Source organism: Stegostoma tigrinum, chromosome 21, assembly GCF_030684315.1.
Source record: "Stegostoma tigrinum isolate sSteTig4 chromosome 21, sSteTig4.hap1, whole genome shotgun sequence".
NCBI lineage: Eukaryota > Metazoa > Chordata > Chondrichthyes > Orectolobiformes > Stegostomatidae > Stegostoma > Stegostoma tigrinum.
In genome coordinates this window covers 12093612-12110756 of record NC_081374.1, presented here as the reverse complement: position 1 = coordinate 12110756, position 17145 = coordinate 12093612, and the positions used below count along the sequence as shown (strand labels likewise).

The 17145-nt window shown below is 42.6% G+C and overlaps 1 protein-coding gene across 1 annotated transcript; it reads right to left on the bottom strand.

Annotated features, from left to right (window-relative positions):
* Positions 1 to 1960: 1960 nt before the first annotated feature.
* On the bottom strand, positions 1961 to 15367 carry LOC125462728 (CMRF35-like molecule 2). Its single transcript, XM_048553008.2, has 5 exons — positions 15073 to 15367; positions 12270 to 12602; positions 10120 to 10168; positions 7189 to 7299; positions 1961 to 3337 (listed from the first exon to the last, which is right to left on the bottom strand). The coding sequence occupies exons 1-4, from the start codon at positions 15110 to 15112 to the stop codon at positions 7203 to 7205; spliced, it is 519 nt and encodes a 172-aa protein (XP_048408965.1). The 5' UTR covers positions 15113 to 15367; the 3' UTR covers positions 1961 to 3337; positions 7189 to 7202.
* Between the last annotated feature and the right edge of the window lie 1778 nt (positions 15368 to 17145).

Genomic DNA, 17145 nt, shown 5'->3' with positions numbered 1-17145 from the left:
GAGCATTCCACCCAGACCCACCCCCCTGCCCTATCTGTATAACTGTATTTCCCATGATTAATCCAATTAACCTGCACATCCCTGGACACAATGGACGTTTTAACATGGCCAATCCACATAACCTGCACATCTTTGGATTCAGATTGCAGGCAGTTTTTGATGCCACATAAACTATAAAATCAATTCTTATCTAGACATTATTTATGGTATATCAGGGGGTGAAGGAGTGAGAGACTCACATTTCCATGACATTATTTTATAGTGCATTTTATCCAAAATCAGAAGAGTGGATAAAGCACAGCGTGGCAAGCATGATCAGTTTTTTATTGGATTAGTTTGAAACTGTAGAGCAACATCCCTATCTTAATGAAAGCAAAGTACGATAGAAGTTGAGATCTGAAATTAAAACAGAAAATTTCTGGAGAATCTCAGCAGGTTTGGCAGTGTCTGTGGACAGAGAAACAAAGTTTACCTTTTGAGTGCAAAATGGCTCTGTTTCTGGACAGATGCTGCCAGACCTGCTGAGTTTCTCCTGTCTTCATTGAAGGTATTCACTCTCTCCTTACAAAGATTCTACTCTCTCTGCATTGCCGAAGAGCATTGTTTGCTCGGGGGTCTATTGGAACTCCAGCATCAGGAGCCATCCCACCTGCTGTGCTTAAGTGGTGAGTAAGTGCAGTTCGTGGCTATTAATTGTTCTAACAAAGACTGCATTATGGATTGTTATGGTGCTGTGGTAGCGCCCCTACCTTGGTTCAGGACCTGCATACAAATCCTACCTCCTCCAGAGGTGTGTCATAACATCTTATATAATAACATTTTATTAATGACTTGGATGAGGGGATTGAAGGATGGGTCAGCAAGTTTGCAGACGACACAAAGGTTGGAGGTGTCGTTGACAGTATAGAGGGCTGTTGTAGGCTGCAGCGGGACATTGACAGGATGCAGAGATGGGCTGAGAGGTGGCAGATGGAGTTCAACCTGGATAAATGCGAGGTGATGCATTTTGGAAGGTCGAATTTGAAAGCTGAGTACAGGATTAAGGATAGGATTCTTGGCAGTGTGGAGGAACAGAGGGATCTTGGTGTGCAGATACATAGATCCCTTAAAATGGGCACCCAAGTGGACAGGGTTGTTAAGAAAGCATATGGTGTTTTGGCTTTCATTAACAGGGGGATTGAGTTTAAGAGTCGTGAGATCTTGTTGCAGCTCTATAAAACTTTGATTAGACCGCACTTGGAATACTGCGTCCAGTTCTGGTCGCCCTATTATAGGAAAGATGTGGATGCTTTGGAGAGGGTTCAGAGGAGGTTTACCAGGATGCTGCCTGGACTGGAGGGCTTATCTTATGAAGAGAGGTTGACTGAGCTCGGACTTTTTTCATTGGAGAAAAGGAGGAGGAGAGGAGACCTAATTGAGGTATACAAGATAATGAGAGGCATGGATAGAGTTGATAGCCAGAGACTATTTCCCAGGGCAGAAAAGGCTAACACGAGGGGTCATAGTTTTAAGCTGGTTGGAGGAAAGTATAGAGGGGATGTCAGAGGCGGGTTCTTTACACAGAGAGTTGTGAGAGCATGGAATGCGTTGCCAGCAGCAGTTGTGGAAGCAAGGTCATTGGGGACATTTAAGATACTGCTGGACATGCATATGGTCACAGAGATTTGAGGGTGCATACATGAGGATCAATGGTCGGCACAACATTGTGGGCTGAAGGGCCTGTTCTGTGCTGTACTGTTCTATGTTCTATGTTCTACCTCTGGATGGATTGGTTTGGGCAGAAATTGTGGAGGGTGTAACATTGAATTTCTTTGAGTGATCAGATAATTGTGTGACCTTGATGGCAAGGGTGATATTCAATACTGTGAATGTGTTGCAGTGGAAGGTGATGAAAAATGGGAATGCTTTACAAAGATTAGCAGTAGTAAGTAGATTCTAGTTTATTGAAAGGTTGTCCATAATTGGTAGGAGCTAGAAACTGCAACATCAGTCATTATGAAGCACAAATAAGAAATCAGTTCAAGCTATGAAACAAATTCTTGGCCGAGAACCTCTCTTACCTGGAGAGTGCATCACATGCATATATTTTGGGCAATCAGGCAAATTCCTTACCATTATATAGAATGAATGGGGAATCATGCCTGAATTCCCTGGGAGTCTCTCCACCCCACCCACTTATTGAGGCTCTCTGAAGAAAGCACAAACTCAGAAACTCAGAGTGAAGGCAATGGCCGAGCAGTATTACTGCTAGACACTGAATCTAGAGATCCAGGTAATGCTCTGGGGACCCAGGTTCGATCCCCATCACAGGAATTTGAATTCAGTAATAATATGGAGTAAAGAGTCTAACAATAATCATGAATCAATTGTCAGAAAAAAAGCCCATCTGGTACACTCGTGTCCTTTCGGAGGGGAAACTATCCATTCTTACTTGGTCTGACCAACATGTGAATCCAGAATCACAGCAACGCGGTTGGCTCTGAACTGCCTCTAGGCAATTAGGGACGGGCAATTAATTATGATTTAGCCAGCGATGCCCACATCTTGTGAATGAATAAAGAAAAGTTGCCAGGTAAACATTTCATGGAATTCCATGGTGGTTCGCTCAAGTTTTTGGCATAACTTTGACAGGACAATGGGATAAAATCTTAAGAGAACACCAGAAAAATTTCCAGTCCATACTATACATTGCAGGTACGAATGTATTAAATGGAAAATAAGCATTTCAGTTATCAACACTGTGGAATAATGATCTGATGCTTTGGCAAACATCTATTGTTAATCCAAAAGACTTTATTATGTACAAGCTAATAATAGCTATTGTGGCCCCCATTTAAATTTATAAGTTGAAAATCACAGTTAGTGTGAGAGCTCACACATCCACCCATTAATAGAAATTGAAACATGGAATTGTGGCTCAGGCACTGATGCAGATATGCATCACTCAAATGAATCTCAGCCATTGAATAGCTGCAAAGAGAAATTCCCCTCAAATTGAATAAAATCAAATATTTTTCAACATCCCATCTTCTGGCTTTATTGGAATTATTCAGCTCTCCTCTATCACTGAGGGTTAGCCTAACCTCGTTGGTGGTTTCAAATTATATGGCAAGGGACCTATTTGCAGTGTTTACCCTACATTGGGTCACTTGTTCCTTAAAGAGAATGAATGACTTTTGAAGAACTTTGCAGGATTATTACATAATATTTCTCAGTCAGTCCATGCTCTACACATGGCGAATGATGGAGATGGTTTTGCTGTTTGATTGACTGGACATTCCACAGTGCACTGAAGGCGCTGACGACACGGTCAGCTAAAGCCACAGATCTTATTGTCCTGGAAACAAAATCAAAGGATATTTCAAATGTCATTGCATAGAAAGCAAGCGTTGTATTCAAAGTCATTTTGTTCTTAGCAAAGATTAAAGTTATAACACAATCAATTAAAAGGAGAAAATATGAATTAAGAAAATACATTTAGTGAAAAGGTCAATTTGAACGCAACACAATTCAAACTTAATGCTGAGATAACAAGATGTAGAGCTGGATGAACACAGCAGGCCAAGCAGCATCAGAGGAGCAGGAAGGCTGATGGTTCAGGTCTGGACCCTTCTTCAGAAATGGGGGAGGGGAAGGGGATTCTGAAATAAATAGGGAGAGAGGGGGAAGCGGGTAGAAGAAGGATAAAGGAACCGATAGGTCAAGAAGAGATGGACAGGTAAAGGAGGCAGGGATGAGGCCAGGAAAGGTGAGTGTAGGTGAGGAGTTAGGGAGGGGATAGGTCAGTCCAGGGAAGACGGACAGGTCAAGGAGGTGGGGATGGGGGTTGAGGTGGGAGGAGTGGATAAGTGGCAGGAAGGACAGGTTAGGGAGGCGGGGATGAGCTGGGCTGGTTTTGGGATGCAGTGGGGGGAGGGGAGATTTTGCACCTTGTGAAGTCCACATTGATACCATTGGGCTGCAGGGTTCCCAAGCGAAATATGAGGTGCTGTTCCTGCAACCTTCGGGTGGCATCATAGTGGCACTGCACGAGGCCCAGGATAGACATGTTGTCAGAGGAATGGGCAGGGAAGTTGAAGTGGTTCATGACTGGGAGGTGCAGTCATTTGTTGCGAACCGAGTGTAGGAGTTCCACAAAGTGGTCTCCAAGCTTCCGCTTGGTTTCCGCGATGCTCAGGGGCCACATCGGGATCAGCGGATACAGTATACCACATTAGCAGATGTGCAGGTGAACATCTGCTTGATGTGGAAGGTTTTCTTGGGGCCTGGGATGAGGGTGAGGGGGGAGGTGTAGGGGCAGGTGTAGCACTTACTGCAGTTACAGGGAAAAGTGGTGGGGGTGGTGGGGCTGGTGGGGAGTGTGGAGTGGACAAGGGACTCATGGAGAGAGTGGTCCCTCCTTAAACTTAATGCTGTTTCTTTCCCTGAGCTGTCGGAATCAACATGCTGGAGAATGCAAATCTTTTTCTTCTCTCAAAATCATATTAATCAATCTTATTTCGGTTCTGCTCTTCTGAGGTAAAATAAAGCATTGTAAGTGCCGGAATTCTGAAACAAACAAAAACATAAATTGCTGGAGAAACTCAGCAGATGTGAACAGCATATGTGGAGAGTGAAACAGGGTTAATATTTCAGCCCATTCTCCTTCCTTCCAGCAATTTCAGTTTTTGTTTGTTTCTGTTCTTTTTATACTGGGTCAAAGGCAGATTATAGAAATAAAACTTTCTTTTCAGTGTCCAGTGTTGACAATGGTTGAGCAATGTGGAGAGATTGTGAAAGGCCTCCCACTTTAGTCCATCCCTTTGATATGTTAAGGTTATTGAGCACTTTGCCAGTGGCATTGGATAAAGGCCTGCAATAGTGAGCTGGTTGGAGGTCACTGAGGCTGTCAGAAGAAGCGAAACACTCCTTCTGGAAGTGGTTTAATGACCTATTGAGGACAGGGAGATAGGACATCCTGACCTGCAGCTTGTCCTGACACTGTGGACACTGTGCTGAAGTTTCAAACATAACAATAAAATATATAAAAGAATCCTACAACCCAACCCTTCAAGGCTCTCTACCTCTCAGATTCTTCACACTTTGTCCATGCTGCCTTCATGCCCCCCTTCTACAGTACAAGCACATTCCCAGAATGGGACTTTGAATAAAAAGTGTTCACTTGGGCAAGGAAATAGTTGTAAGATTTCAGCGTTTTAAGAATTTCTAATCTATCAGATGTTCAGTCCCTCAAATTTCACTGTCATCACAGCCTGCTTTCCTTGGTAAGTTTCACAAAACTCAGGACACCTTTCTAAACGCAGTGGCATTCAGAAATCACAAAGTGATAGTGAGGTCTTTGTGTATTAGTGCTATCACCCGGCGGATGGCAACTTGCTCGCTCAGCTGGTAAGATTGTTGGCAGATGTTTTGTCACTGTACCAGGTGACATCATCAGTGCGCCTCCAGTAAAGCGTTTGTGTTCTGTCCTGCTTGTTATTTATGTGTCTCCATTTGTTGGGGTGGGTGGCATCATTTCCGTGTTTGTTTCTTTGTGGTTGGTGTATGGGGTCCAGCTCTACATGTTTATTAATGGAATTCTGGTTTGAGTGCCAGGCATCCAGGAATTCTCATGTGTGTCTTTGGATGGCTTGTCCCAGGATGTCTACGAGGACCCATTTGAACTGGTGTTCCTCTTCTTTGTCCATGTGTATTGAAATGAGTGATAGTTGGCCATGCCTCATGGTAGCTAGTTGGCGTCCGTGAATCTTAATCTCTGGTTTCCTTCTGGTCTGCCCTATGTAGAGTTTTTGACAGTCTTTGCGTGGTATCTTGTAAATAAATTTGGTTCTGTTAGCTGTGGTTGTTAGGTTTGTTATTCTTGTCCGTAGCTGTTGAAGTGTAGCTGTCAGTTTGTGGGATACTATGATTCCTCAGGGCGGAGTAATCTGGTGGTCATCTCAGATATGTCGTTAATGTATAGTAGGGTGACTAGTGTCTCTGGATGTGTTGTGTCTTCCTGTTGTGGTCTGTTTTGTAGGTATGGACAGATGATGGTTTTTGGGTAACCGATGTTTCTAAAGGTGCTGTTTAGGTGTTCTTCCTCAGCTTTGCATAGCATCGGGGTGCTACAGTGTGTTGCAGCTTGCTTGAACAGTGTTTTGATGCAGCTCTGTTTGTGCGTATTGGGATGAATGCTATTGTCATTGAGTACCTGATCCATATGGGTGACCTTCCTGTGTTTGCAGTTCGGGAGATCACTGTTGGCCTTATAGTTGAGCATCATGTTCAGGAAGGTAAGTGTGTTGTTGTTCTTCTCTTCCCGGATGAATTTTATGTCGGTGACGATGTTGTTTATGAGTAGATTAGTTTCCTCCAGTTTAGAGCGTTCGATAATGACAAAGGTGTCATCCGTATAACGGATCCATTGTTTTGTTTGGACGGTGGGAAGAGCTGTCCATTCCAGTCTTTGAACTACGCTTCCACTATTAATCCTGATATCAGTGATCCCATGGGTATTCCGATGATTTGTCCGTATACCCTACCATTGAAGATGAAGTGGTTTGTGAGGCACAGATCCAGTAATCTGAGCGTGGAATCTTTGCTGATGGTGTTGGTGTTGCCAGGTGTCTATATCCCTGGACTGTCTCATAGCGAGGTTAGTGTTTCCTTAGCAAGGGGGGTGTTTATGGGGGTAAATAGTGCAGTCATGTAGAATGAGACCTTATCACCCTCCCTATCCCCAGGGGGTTTTCTGTGCAGAGGAAATTGAGCTGAAGTCAATTCAGAAGTTTGTGGGCTGCCCTCATTTTCATAATACATCAACAATTTTAGACATTTAACCAGCTGCCTGCATACTTTCTATTAACGTAAGAACTCCCCCATTGTATTTTGGGACATCTTGGAATGTATGTTCTGGAATTATCATTCTGCTTTTGTAAAATATTCATCTATTTAATATTCTGAAAATAAAGCACATTGCATTTAGGAGGTTAATGAAATAAATGTATCTACGATTAAGCTTTGGAAACTGGGTCAATAAAATGTCTTTTCTGATAATATTCTTTGAGTAAGATGAATGCTGATTTCAGAAATATGATGTTCTCATGGCTATCTCTTTCAAAATACTTATAATGTGTATGGAGAATTCTTCCAATTATCTTTTGTTTAACCAAAGATACATAGAAATTATTAAAGTCAACAACTTACCAACATTTTGTCAGCTATATTTTCAGTTTGATTAAAATGGCCCAGATGAGGAGAATGGCAAAGAATGCCCAGCGTAAAATGCTCCATATAAAATAGTACAGAGAATCTTGCCTAGATAGATAGAAGTCAAAATTATTTCTATCAAAATAGGTTTCAGAACCCACAGAGTTAGCTTGGATTTATAAATTGTTTGGCCACACATACAGTGGATAATCACAAACATTCCTGCTTCTGTTCTCCTGGATCACCTGGCATTTTTACACACTTTGACCCATAGCATTCTATCCATTAAAGTGAGCAACAGCAAGTATCAAGTTGGAAAGACATGATTCCCCGAGTTGCATGTACCAAGAGCAATACAGTAGCAAATTTTGTTTCTTTTTCAATAATCATCATAATGCAATGACAGCATTGCACGTGGGTCAGCTTCAACAGACTACTTTTACCTTGAAAAAAACACTTGATACAATTGAAAGTGAGATAGAGACTGAGGAAATATGTCCCTCAGCAGTAACAAAAATAGTAGCTATGTTTCCGATATAGGTGCATAAACTGAGATGATAATAACTGTTTTCTCCACAGATGCAGCTATATACAGGGTTTTGGTTTTTGGTCTTAACAAAATGTATTTTTATGTTTTGACTTAAGTACTCAACCAATACTAAAAATAAATGGTGTTAGTTGGTGGGTTTTAAATGAAGTATGTAATTATAATGAAAATACAGTGGGGGTAATTTTACCCTTAGTCTGTGGGCAAGAAACACACAGGATGGGCTGGAACACTGCCATTCATACCTGTCCAGTATTAGGATTAGAGTTGTGAGTGGGGCAGTGGAGGTTGTGAAACTAATATTGAACTTGAACCTGTCAGTTTTCTGAGAAATGTAATGGATTAACATTTCATCGAGACCAGATAACGTCTGACTGCTGGGCATGTCAAATTTACATTGCTCGCCATCATTCTAAATGCTGATGTGAAATTGCACTCCATGATAAGCTGATCTCCCACTGTCTTGGCTGCTTGTAACATTTCAGTTGGGATTTTTCTCAACTACCAGCAAAGCTATGACAAGACATTGGGAATTTCAAGAGAATCCACATGCAACTCTTCAACTAAAACTAATCAAGAGATCCATTATGTGCTCTGGAAATTTTTGCAAATGCCCTGATTTGATGATTTTGCACAGCTAAAGGATAGTGGAGTACGAATATGTAATTGATACAATGCATCTGTGAGCTGATTAGGCATCTGAGTGGATGAAGTGACCAACTGATATTGCTGATCCTCCCAACTGCAAAGATTTGAAGCTGGCTGCTAGTTCAATACCGCAAATATGTCTGTATAAAATACAATCCCTTCCATAGCACTGGGATCCCATTTTTGTGCAGTCAGTGACCTGCACATTCCCAGATAGCCAATTGAAGATCTCTTATATTACAAAAGGATTTTCAAGTTAAAGCAAAGTACTGTGGATGCTGGAAATCTGAAATAAAACTTAGTGGCAGTTCTGAAGGGGAGTCATATTGAACTCAAATTGTTAGCTCTTTTACTCACTCCACAGATGCTGCCAGAACTGCTGAGTTTCAACAGCATTTTCTGTTTTTATTGCAATGGGTCCTTGTTCATTTTTACAGTTAGGAGCAGACAGAAATGGGACAGAAGGAGTCCATTCAGCCCAGAATCCTTTTGCCAGCCAAGAAAGAATATTCCAGCCTAATCCCAAATTCCTTCTGCTGGTTTGTTGCTCTGTGAATTGCAGTACCTCAAGTGCACACTCTAGTATATTTAATGCAATGATCCAGATCTATCTGGTCAGTGTTGTTTTTGAGTAGATTGGCGCTACCCAGTAAGCCTCTGTGGCCTGACGCTTTTATAGTTTTATAGGTTTTATAGTTTTATCAGCCGTGTCTTCAAAACCCGGTTGTAACTCTGAAGGGATATTGAAGTCTCCAAAGTGAAGACTGTAATGTACAAGAAGAGATGGAATCAGGAGCACATGGCCCTTTCTTGTACAATAGTAGCTGACCTGTTCAGTTAAATTTTTAAAAGTCAAAATCTTTCTGTAAGTGAATGAGTTTATGAATGGTTGAGTGGTTGAATGGATTTGTGAGTATATTTGGTTTGTGAGACATGTGAGTGGGTAATGGGTTGAGGTGAAAGTTGAGGGGGTTCAGAGTTTTGGAGGGCTGGTCAGCTCTGCGGGTAGTTGGGTTGCTGGGTACGGAGTGAGGTTATAGTCATTTGGTGGAGCTGATTATGGGGGTCCAGTTGTGATGCTCAGATGGGCGTCACTAACTGCTGATCAGTTTGGCCAGGCATTCAACCAAAGTAAAATGGCAGGCTTCATATATCCAGCCCAAGTTTCCACCTTGAGCTCAGCGTCAGGAATGCTCAGGGAGGGTCCCAGGAGGTGAAAATCTGTCTGCCAATGTAAAATTCTTGAACAATTTGTGCATGAGTTACCAATAGAGTCCTGGCATGCATCTCCCAAACCATCTCCCATCTCTGACTATTTAGACAGCAGAGAGGGTTTTTGGCTCAGCTCGGCCTTTGAGCAGTGACTTTCCAATCCTTACCATGCATTCTCCATCTCCCCTTTTAACCTTCTACCAAATACTGTACCCTATGGCCCCTTGCTTATCAATCACTCTGCTAAAGAAAGTTTGACTGTCCAATTGACTCTGCTCAAGACCCACATAATTTTCTGTGCCTCAATTCAGCCTTCTTGGTTCCAAAGCAATGACCATAGACACCCCATGATTCTCATAGAATATATTTTAATGTTTTGGCATATATTATTTTATATTTTAGCTATGAATATATTTTAGCCATGGCACAATGCTCACAAATTGCCCATGTCACCTGCCTCTTGCATGATAACAAAGCTGCAGACAAATGTTCAGAAAGTACCAGGTAAGTATGAGATTTACCTCAGAATTTCCTCCTCTAAAGGCGAACCTGCAAGAGGTATCTTGGTACCTGTTAAAAATGGTGTAATTTTTAAAATTAGATCATATTGCCATAAAATTGTTTTACATGTCACTCTAAGCTATCAGAGATTTGGAGCTAAACAAGAAGGAAACTTTGATGGGATAGAGTTAATATGAATATGAGGTATCTTGGCTTGAATTTAATGCTGACATATTTAAAAGTGAGAGGATACATCAATCCAACATCTGCTGCTCACCTATGCTGCCCTGCTCCCTGTATCTTTATGAAGCCTGCTGACCCACAGCTCAGTCAAACGATGCCCATGAGTTGTGGGCAACTGATGTCCTGCAGGGAACTGGTGGCCAAGTGGTATTATTGCTAGACTATTAGGCTATTTAGATATTAGACTATTAACCCAGAGACCCAGATAATGTTCTGGACACCAGGGTAAAAATCCTGCCCTGGCAGATGGTGGAATTTGAATTCAATAAAAGATATTGGGAATTAAGAGTGGATGACCATTAAAATATTGCTGATTTTCAGGAAGAAACCCATCTCACTCATTAATGTCCTTCAGGGAAGGATACTACCACCTTTACCTAGCCTAGCTGACATGTGACTCCAGACCCACGGCAATGTGGTTGACTCTTAACTCCCCTCAGGACAATTAGGGACCAATAAATGCTGGCCCAGCTAGAGACGTTCTCATCCCATGAATGAATATAAAACAAACCTTAAGGGTGCCATCCTGCAGCCGCTGGGATTTGACCCTGTACTGGGGTAGAGTCTTGTCAAACGCTCAGTCTGGCATATTTTCTTGCTCCACCTGCTGCAAGGTGGAGAGGATGGCCTCATTGTTGGTGCTCTGTGCCTATCAGAGGGCTCCTTCTCTAAGTCTGACACCAATCCCTGCTCCAATTTCACCTCTCAACCCTAGCATAATCTTTCAAAGTCCATTACCCAACACCCACTCCTATGCCTGATGGCTTGGCCCAAGTAAGAAACCCTCGATTCACTGCTGTCCATGTGCATGTCCAGCAGTCACTTAAATGGGCACTTAAATGCAGAGATGGGCTGAGGGGTGGCAGGTGGAGTTCAACCTGGATGGGTGTGGGGTGATGCATTTTGGAGGGTCGAATTTGAAGGCTGAGTGCGAGATTGGGGATAGGATTCTTGGCGGTGTGGAGGAGCAGAGGGATCTTGGTGTGCGGATGCATGGATCCCTTGGGGTGGCCACCCAGGTGGACGGGGTTGTTGGGGGAGCATATGGTGTTTTGGCTTTCATTGGCGGGGGGATTGAGTTTGGGAGTTGTGGGATCTTGTTGCAGCTCTATAGGACTTTGGTTGGACCGCACTTGGGGTGCTGCGTCCAGTTCTGGTCGCCTTATTGTGGGAGGGATGTGGATGCTTTGGAGGGGGTTCGGGGGGGGTTTGCCAGGATGCTGTCTGGGCTGGAGGGCTTGTCTTGTGGGGAGAGGTTGACTGGGCTCGGTCTCTTTTCATAGGAGGGGGGGGGGAAGGAGGGGGGACCTGGTTGAGGTGTGCGGGATGGTGAGAGGCGTGGGTGGAGTTGGTGGCCGGGGACTGTTTCCCGGGGCGGAAAGGGCTGCCACGGGGGGTCATGGTTTTGGGCTGGTTGGAGGATGGTGTGGAGGGGATGTCGGGGGCGGGTTTTTTGCACAGGGGGTTGTGGGAGCATGGGGTGCGTTGCCAGCGGCGATTGTGGAAGCAGGGTCATTGGGGTCATTTGAGGGACTGCTGGACATACATATGGTCACAGAAATTTGAGGGCGCATACAGGAGGATCAATGGTCGGCACAACATTGTGGGCTGAAGGGCCTGTTCTGTGCTGTACTGTTCTATGTTCTATAACCTGTAGATGGGACTTCTAAGCCCCTGAGACAGGAAGCTTTCCCTGAGAGAAATTCAGCCAATCAGAAGCTAGGAACACAGATTCAGCCAATTAATGGCCAATCAGCTACTGGATTGCTGTGAGACAGCAGTTTTTGTGCTGCGTGGGATTCCCATCCTACCCTGCATGGGAATAGAGGTGTCCAATTGGACTTAGCTCAATGTTATCTTTCATTATGCTGCTGACTACTCAGGATTCCAACTGCCCACTGAAAACTGGAAATTATTCACATCCTACCTTCAGCAACATTAAGTTCCACAGGATGTAACAGGTCCCACAAAAACCTTGCAACTCCACACCAATACAAGCCTTGGTCATTTTTTGTTAAGCGTTCCATCGTGACAAAGAATTCTCCTGCGTCATCGTCAACTGTTATGGTTATTCTTCCTCCAGGATTTGTCTTCCTCGGGCCTTGGGTTTCTATTAGAATTACGCAGTCTTCCCTGTTGTCACCTTTGCACCAGTACTTTGGATAATTTCTGTAATATTTGTTGTATTTACACCTGATAGTAATTGATTGTCCCACTGATCCATTTATGACAGCTGGTCCAGTTAATATGGCACCTGAAACTGTTCAGTGTGAAATTATGACACAATATGCTTTAAAACTCAGTGAAGTAAGTCACTGCAACAGATGAACAATGGAGCGTGTATTTCGAACATTTAACGTTTAAAAATGTACATTGAGACTCTTCAATCTAATCTCCTACTTTGATCATTCTAATGGTGTGCAGGCATTCTTCTGTGCTCAGTGCATCTTGCAAAGCTGTGCAGAAAGCATTTTGTATTGGAACCTTGCTGCCCTTAGAACTATCAGCCCCAGGGGCTTTATTACAGGCTGGGATTGCGCAGATAGGGACATTGTGGTCCTTCAACTTGTCAATATTTTAAAAGGATTTGGTAAAGGGAAACTATTTCTCCTGGATGGTAATTTTTTTTCACAATGTGGATTAGCCTTTACAGAGTGAAATGAGGGAAAATATTCCCTGCACATAGAAACGTAGAGCATAGGAGCAGATAAGAGTGATCAGATAAGAAAATTCATTAGAAAAACACATAAAAATCAACTTCTGTGCAATTGTTACAGAGATAGTAGGATCTGCCGATGCTGGAAAATCTGAGATAACAAGGCGCAGAGTTGGATGAACACAGCAGGGTAAGCAGCATCAGAGGAGCAGAAAGGCTGATGTTTCGGGTCGAGACATTTCTGAAGGAGGGTCCAGACCAAAAATGTCAGCTTTCCTGCTCCTCTGATGCTGCCTGACTTGCTGTGTTCATCCAGCTCTACACCTGGTTATCTCTGTGAAATTGTTTCTCACTTTGACACATGTGCATCTATTCAAAGTCCGAAGAGTTGCCCTTACAAATTAAGAGTAGAACTGACCCATAGCCAGCTTGAAATATCAATTCAGCGTGATCTTCAGAACTATCCTAAACCACAACTTTTACGGGATCAGCCTCATGTCCTTAATGTTTAAAGAAAATCATAAAATGTGACAAGGGGCAAAATTCTTACATACCACGCATTCAATGAGTTACATAAAATGTTGATCAGAAAGGTCCCTACAAATATCTGATAAGATGTATTTTGGTTTGGTACATTGGCCTGTACTGTACAACACCATGGATTTCTTCTTCTTTTGTTGAGACCAAATTGTTGGCCACCCAGATGTCCATGGAGTGAGATGATCTGAACTTTAAGGTGGCTCATGCTGCAAATGACACCTGATTTGACCATAGCCCACATCAGTCAGACCCTAATAAGCTTCCACTCAGGACGTCACCAGAAAATCTGAAATCTTAATCCTGCTAATCAGGTACTAATCAGATGACCACAAGTTAAAAAAAAACTTCCCTAACATTCCAATTTGTAGAAAAGAGTTAGAAGGAGCTGCAGCATAAATCAAAATGATACGACAGAGCACTCATCCTGTCTGAAGAATATGGCTTACTGTTATCTAAAGGACTACTGCTCTCGTCTGCTACCATATCAGTTCTGCCAGAAAACCGCAAAACTTTTGATGGTTTCAAAGTTGGTTTGACACAACATACTCAATCAGGTTGTATCTGGGTTTTTACAAGAGTGTGATTTTTTAAAAAATCCCTCTTTACTGCACATGCTCAATGTTAGTCTGCTTTGCTTCACTCTAAATGAAAGAAGTTACCTTCATAATCTATCGTGTGGGTCAAGGCACATCAAATCACCTGAGGACAATACACAGTGTGACACCTCTTTCATCTCCTCAATACTCTTTAAAATCAGATTATTGCAATTGAAAGTATATTGAAACATAAGGAGTGGGTAAGAGGACAGAATGGTCCAGTGAAGTTGTTGCAGAAGAGAGGAGCTCACAGGACAATGGTCAGCCCTTGATTTTATACACTTTGATCATCGTGTTGAACTGTGTGACAGAGCCTGAAACCATCCTCTGGGGCTGAAAGGGGGAGATGAGACTGCCTGGGATGCTAAGAGACTGCCAAGAGCTGTTGGGCTAATGATAAAAAGATAAGGTAAGGCTGCATTTATATAGCACCTTAAATGACTTCAGAATGCTTTATAACCTATAAAATATGCTGGAGGTATAGACACTGTCATGTTGTAAGAAACAAATACCTCGACCAATTTGGACACTGTCAGCTGACAATTAAATGGCTTGTTTTTAAGTGATAGAAAGAAATATTGGCCAGATCATCCCTCTGATCTCCTTCAAGTAAACAACATGAAACCTCTTCTCGAGAATGGAGGTACAGGTGTCTCAGCCGTCAGTCCTACACCGGAGCGTTAACCTTGGATTCAGAGCTGAAGTCTCCTGAAGTTAACGTTTTGGATACCAAGGTGACTGTTCCTCAACTGAGCCAGAACTAATGGGTGTTCTGCAAACTGGACTTGCTACGGGCTGATTGGATAGTGAGGATTCCAAACATAATTAGACAACATTTCCGGAAGAAATATCACTAACAATTCATGTTTCTATAAAGTTTAGACTACAGCACACAATTAAAGTTCCCCCTGAGAAGTTTAATGCAATTTTTCACTTACCTGAGAAGGAGATCATGAAGAGATGGAATGCGAAATCCATATTTTAAATGCCACAAAGAAAATTATTGAATTGTTCCTGTGTTATTACTTTGCTCAGCTTTATTGAGGAATGTGACTGAAAGCAGAATTGTGATTCGAAATTTCTTTCTGTTTAAATTTACAGGAAGTATATTTTAAGGAATGAGGAGGAACTGGTGACAAGATGAATTATTTTGGTCTGACACGTGGGTTTTTTTTCTGACTGTTTTTGCAAGTGTGGTAAAGTGGAATTAATTAGTGGAACGCTGATTTTTGGCTGCTTAATCAAAACAAGCAGTAAATTAATATCAATGGAATGCCAATATCCTGTTTCCAAGAGGCGGCCAAATGTACTAATCAGCTGCTCCCATCATTAACTTAAAACACTTGTCTTGTGAATGAAACATGAAATTAAACAATGCACTTTTAAACGAGCAGGGGTCTTGAAAGGGGCTGTAACACCTCTCTATCGCTGCCCCATCTTCTCAACTCTCTTCAATGCAACTGTCCTGTGGCTTACTGGAGGATGGTCATCTCTGTTCCCACAGCCTGATATTTATTGAACACATTTGCCTGGCAGCATCTGGTGGACAGAATGAGAGTTAATATTTTGAGTCTAATATGATTGTTTTTCACAGCCTTTGCCAATGAATTACCAAAAGATGTGCACTAGCTGCTGCAGTTTTCCACTCTTATTAAAATGAGCGTCAAGACCCAAATCTGCTCAGGGTTTGGCCTCATGTACTCTGGTGCAAGGATTGTGAAATCCTTCACGCAGATCACATGAACCAGTTTCTACTCCAGTGCATTTTGTTTGGTTTCTAAATCATTCTGTGAGGAATTTGTTGCCATCTGTTGCCTTTCTGTCCCAACTGCAGAAGAGTCTAATTTGGAAATGAACTTTAATCATCTATTCGATTTTAATAATCTATTGCTGGCAACAGTCTATTTGACTTTATGGCAGATTGTTTCAATTGGAGATTGATTTCATGATCAGCAGACTTGTCATTAATATCTCCTTATGTGGCTTGATAATGCTTCTGTGAATCATCTTGGGACTGTCTCAGGTCTCTTCTGCCAAAATACAATGAAGATTTGTTCAGGTGTCAGACCCTCTCGTTGCCTCAAACGTTTGTAAATTGTGTCCTGCATAAATAAGAAATACCTTTGGCTTTTGCAGATGCAGCAAATGTCAGATTCTAAAGTTTGTTTTTCTTGATGGTGTAAAGCCTGTGCAGAATTGCTTCAGTACCTGTGTACGTACGTACAATTTCGTCATGAATAAAGTATATTTTTCAATCAAAAATAACCTGGGATCTTTGTAGTATGTGGAAGGTGCTATACAAATGCAAATCGCTCCTGTTGACATTCTCAATTCTCCATTCATGCATCAAATCATCACTAATAAGGGTGACTTTTAAAGCATTTGTCTATTCTGTCTTGGTTCTGTTGCAGTAATGAAGTTTATGAGATTGTTAGAGTTTGGATCTGTTTCCTCAGGAGTGATGGGGAAGGGAGTGGGATTGCTTGATCATCAGGCACTTTGGCAACTTGGAAGTACCCATTCCTTGATGCCTTCTGAGAATGTACGCTCAGGATGGGAAGGATGGCTGTCAATTTCAGGTCCTGAATGCGTACTTATTGTCTTCATTCCTACTGGACTGTAATTTGTTCAGCTGAAGGAGGGCTGAGAAAGGTTTGCTCTCTCTAACAGGCAAACTGATATGGGCACCTGGTCAGATAGGGACAGAGGGTGGGGAGGAGCAATGTTTCCCTGAGGTTTCTTTTTCTGCTGCGCAGGTCACTCAGGTCCAAAATCTGCAGCGATTTCCACATGCAGAAGCCAATTTGTCAGCATGCTGACTGGCAAACACAAAGCTTCCAGCAGTGACACAATGTGGCATGGTGGCAGCGGGCAGCACAGTGGCTCAGTGGTCAGCACTGCTGTCTCAGAGCAACAGGCACCCGGGTACAATTCAAACCTCGGGTGACTGCCTGCGTGGAGTTTGCACGTTCTCCCCATGTCTGCGTGAGTTTCTGCCACATAAACACAGT

Bases quoted from the DNA above. Each gene is read 5' to 3' on its own strand.
- LOC125462728 (XM_048553008.2), bottom strand. From the start codon at position 15,112: ATGGATTTCGCATTCCATCTCTTCATGATCTCCTTCTCAG. The intron at 10,169-12,269 runs GTAGGATGTGAA...CATTTTTAACAG, and splicing joins GGAACTTAATGTTGCTGAAG to GTACCAAGATACCTCTTGCA. The intron at 7,300-10,119 runs GTAAATCTCATA...CTATCTATCTAG, and splicing joins TTAGAGGAGGAAATTCTGAG to GCAAGATTCTCTGTACTATT.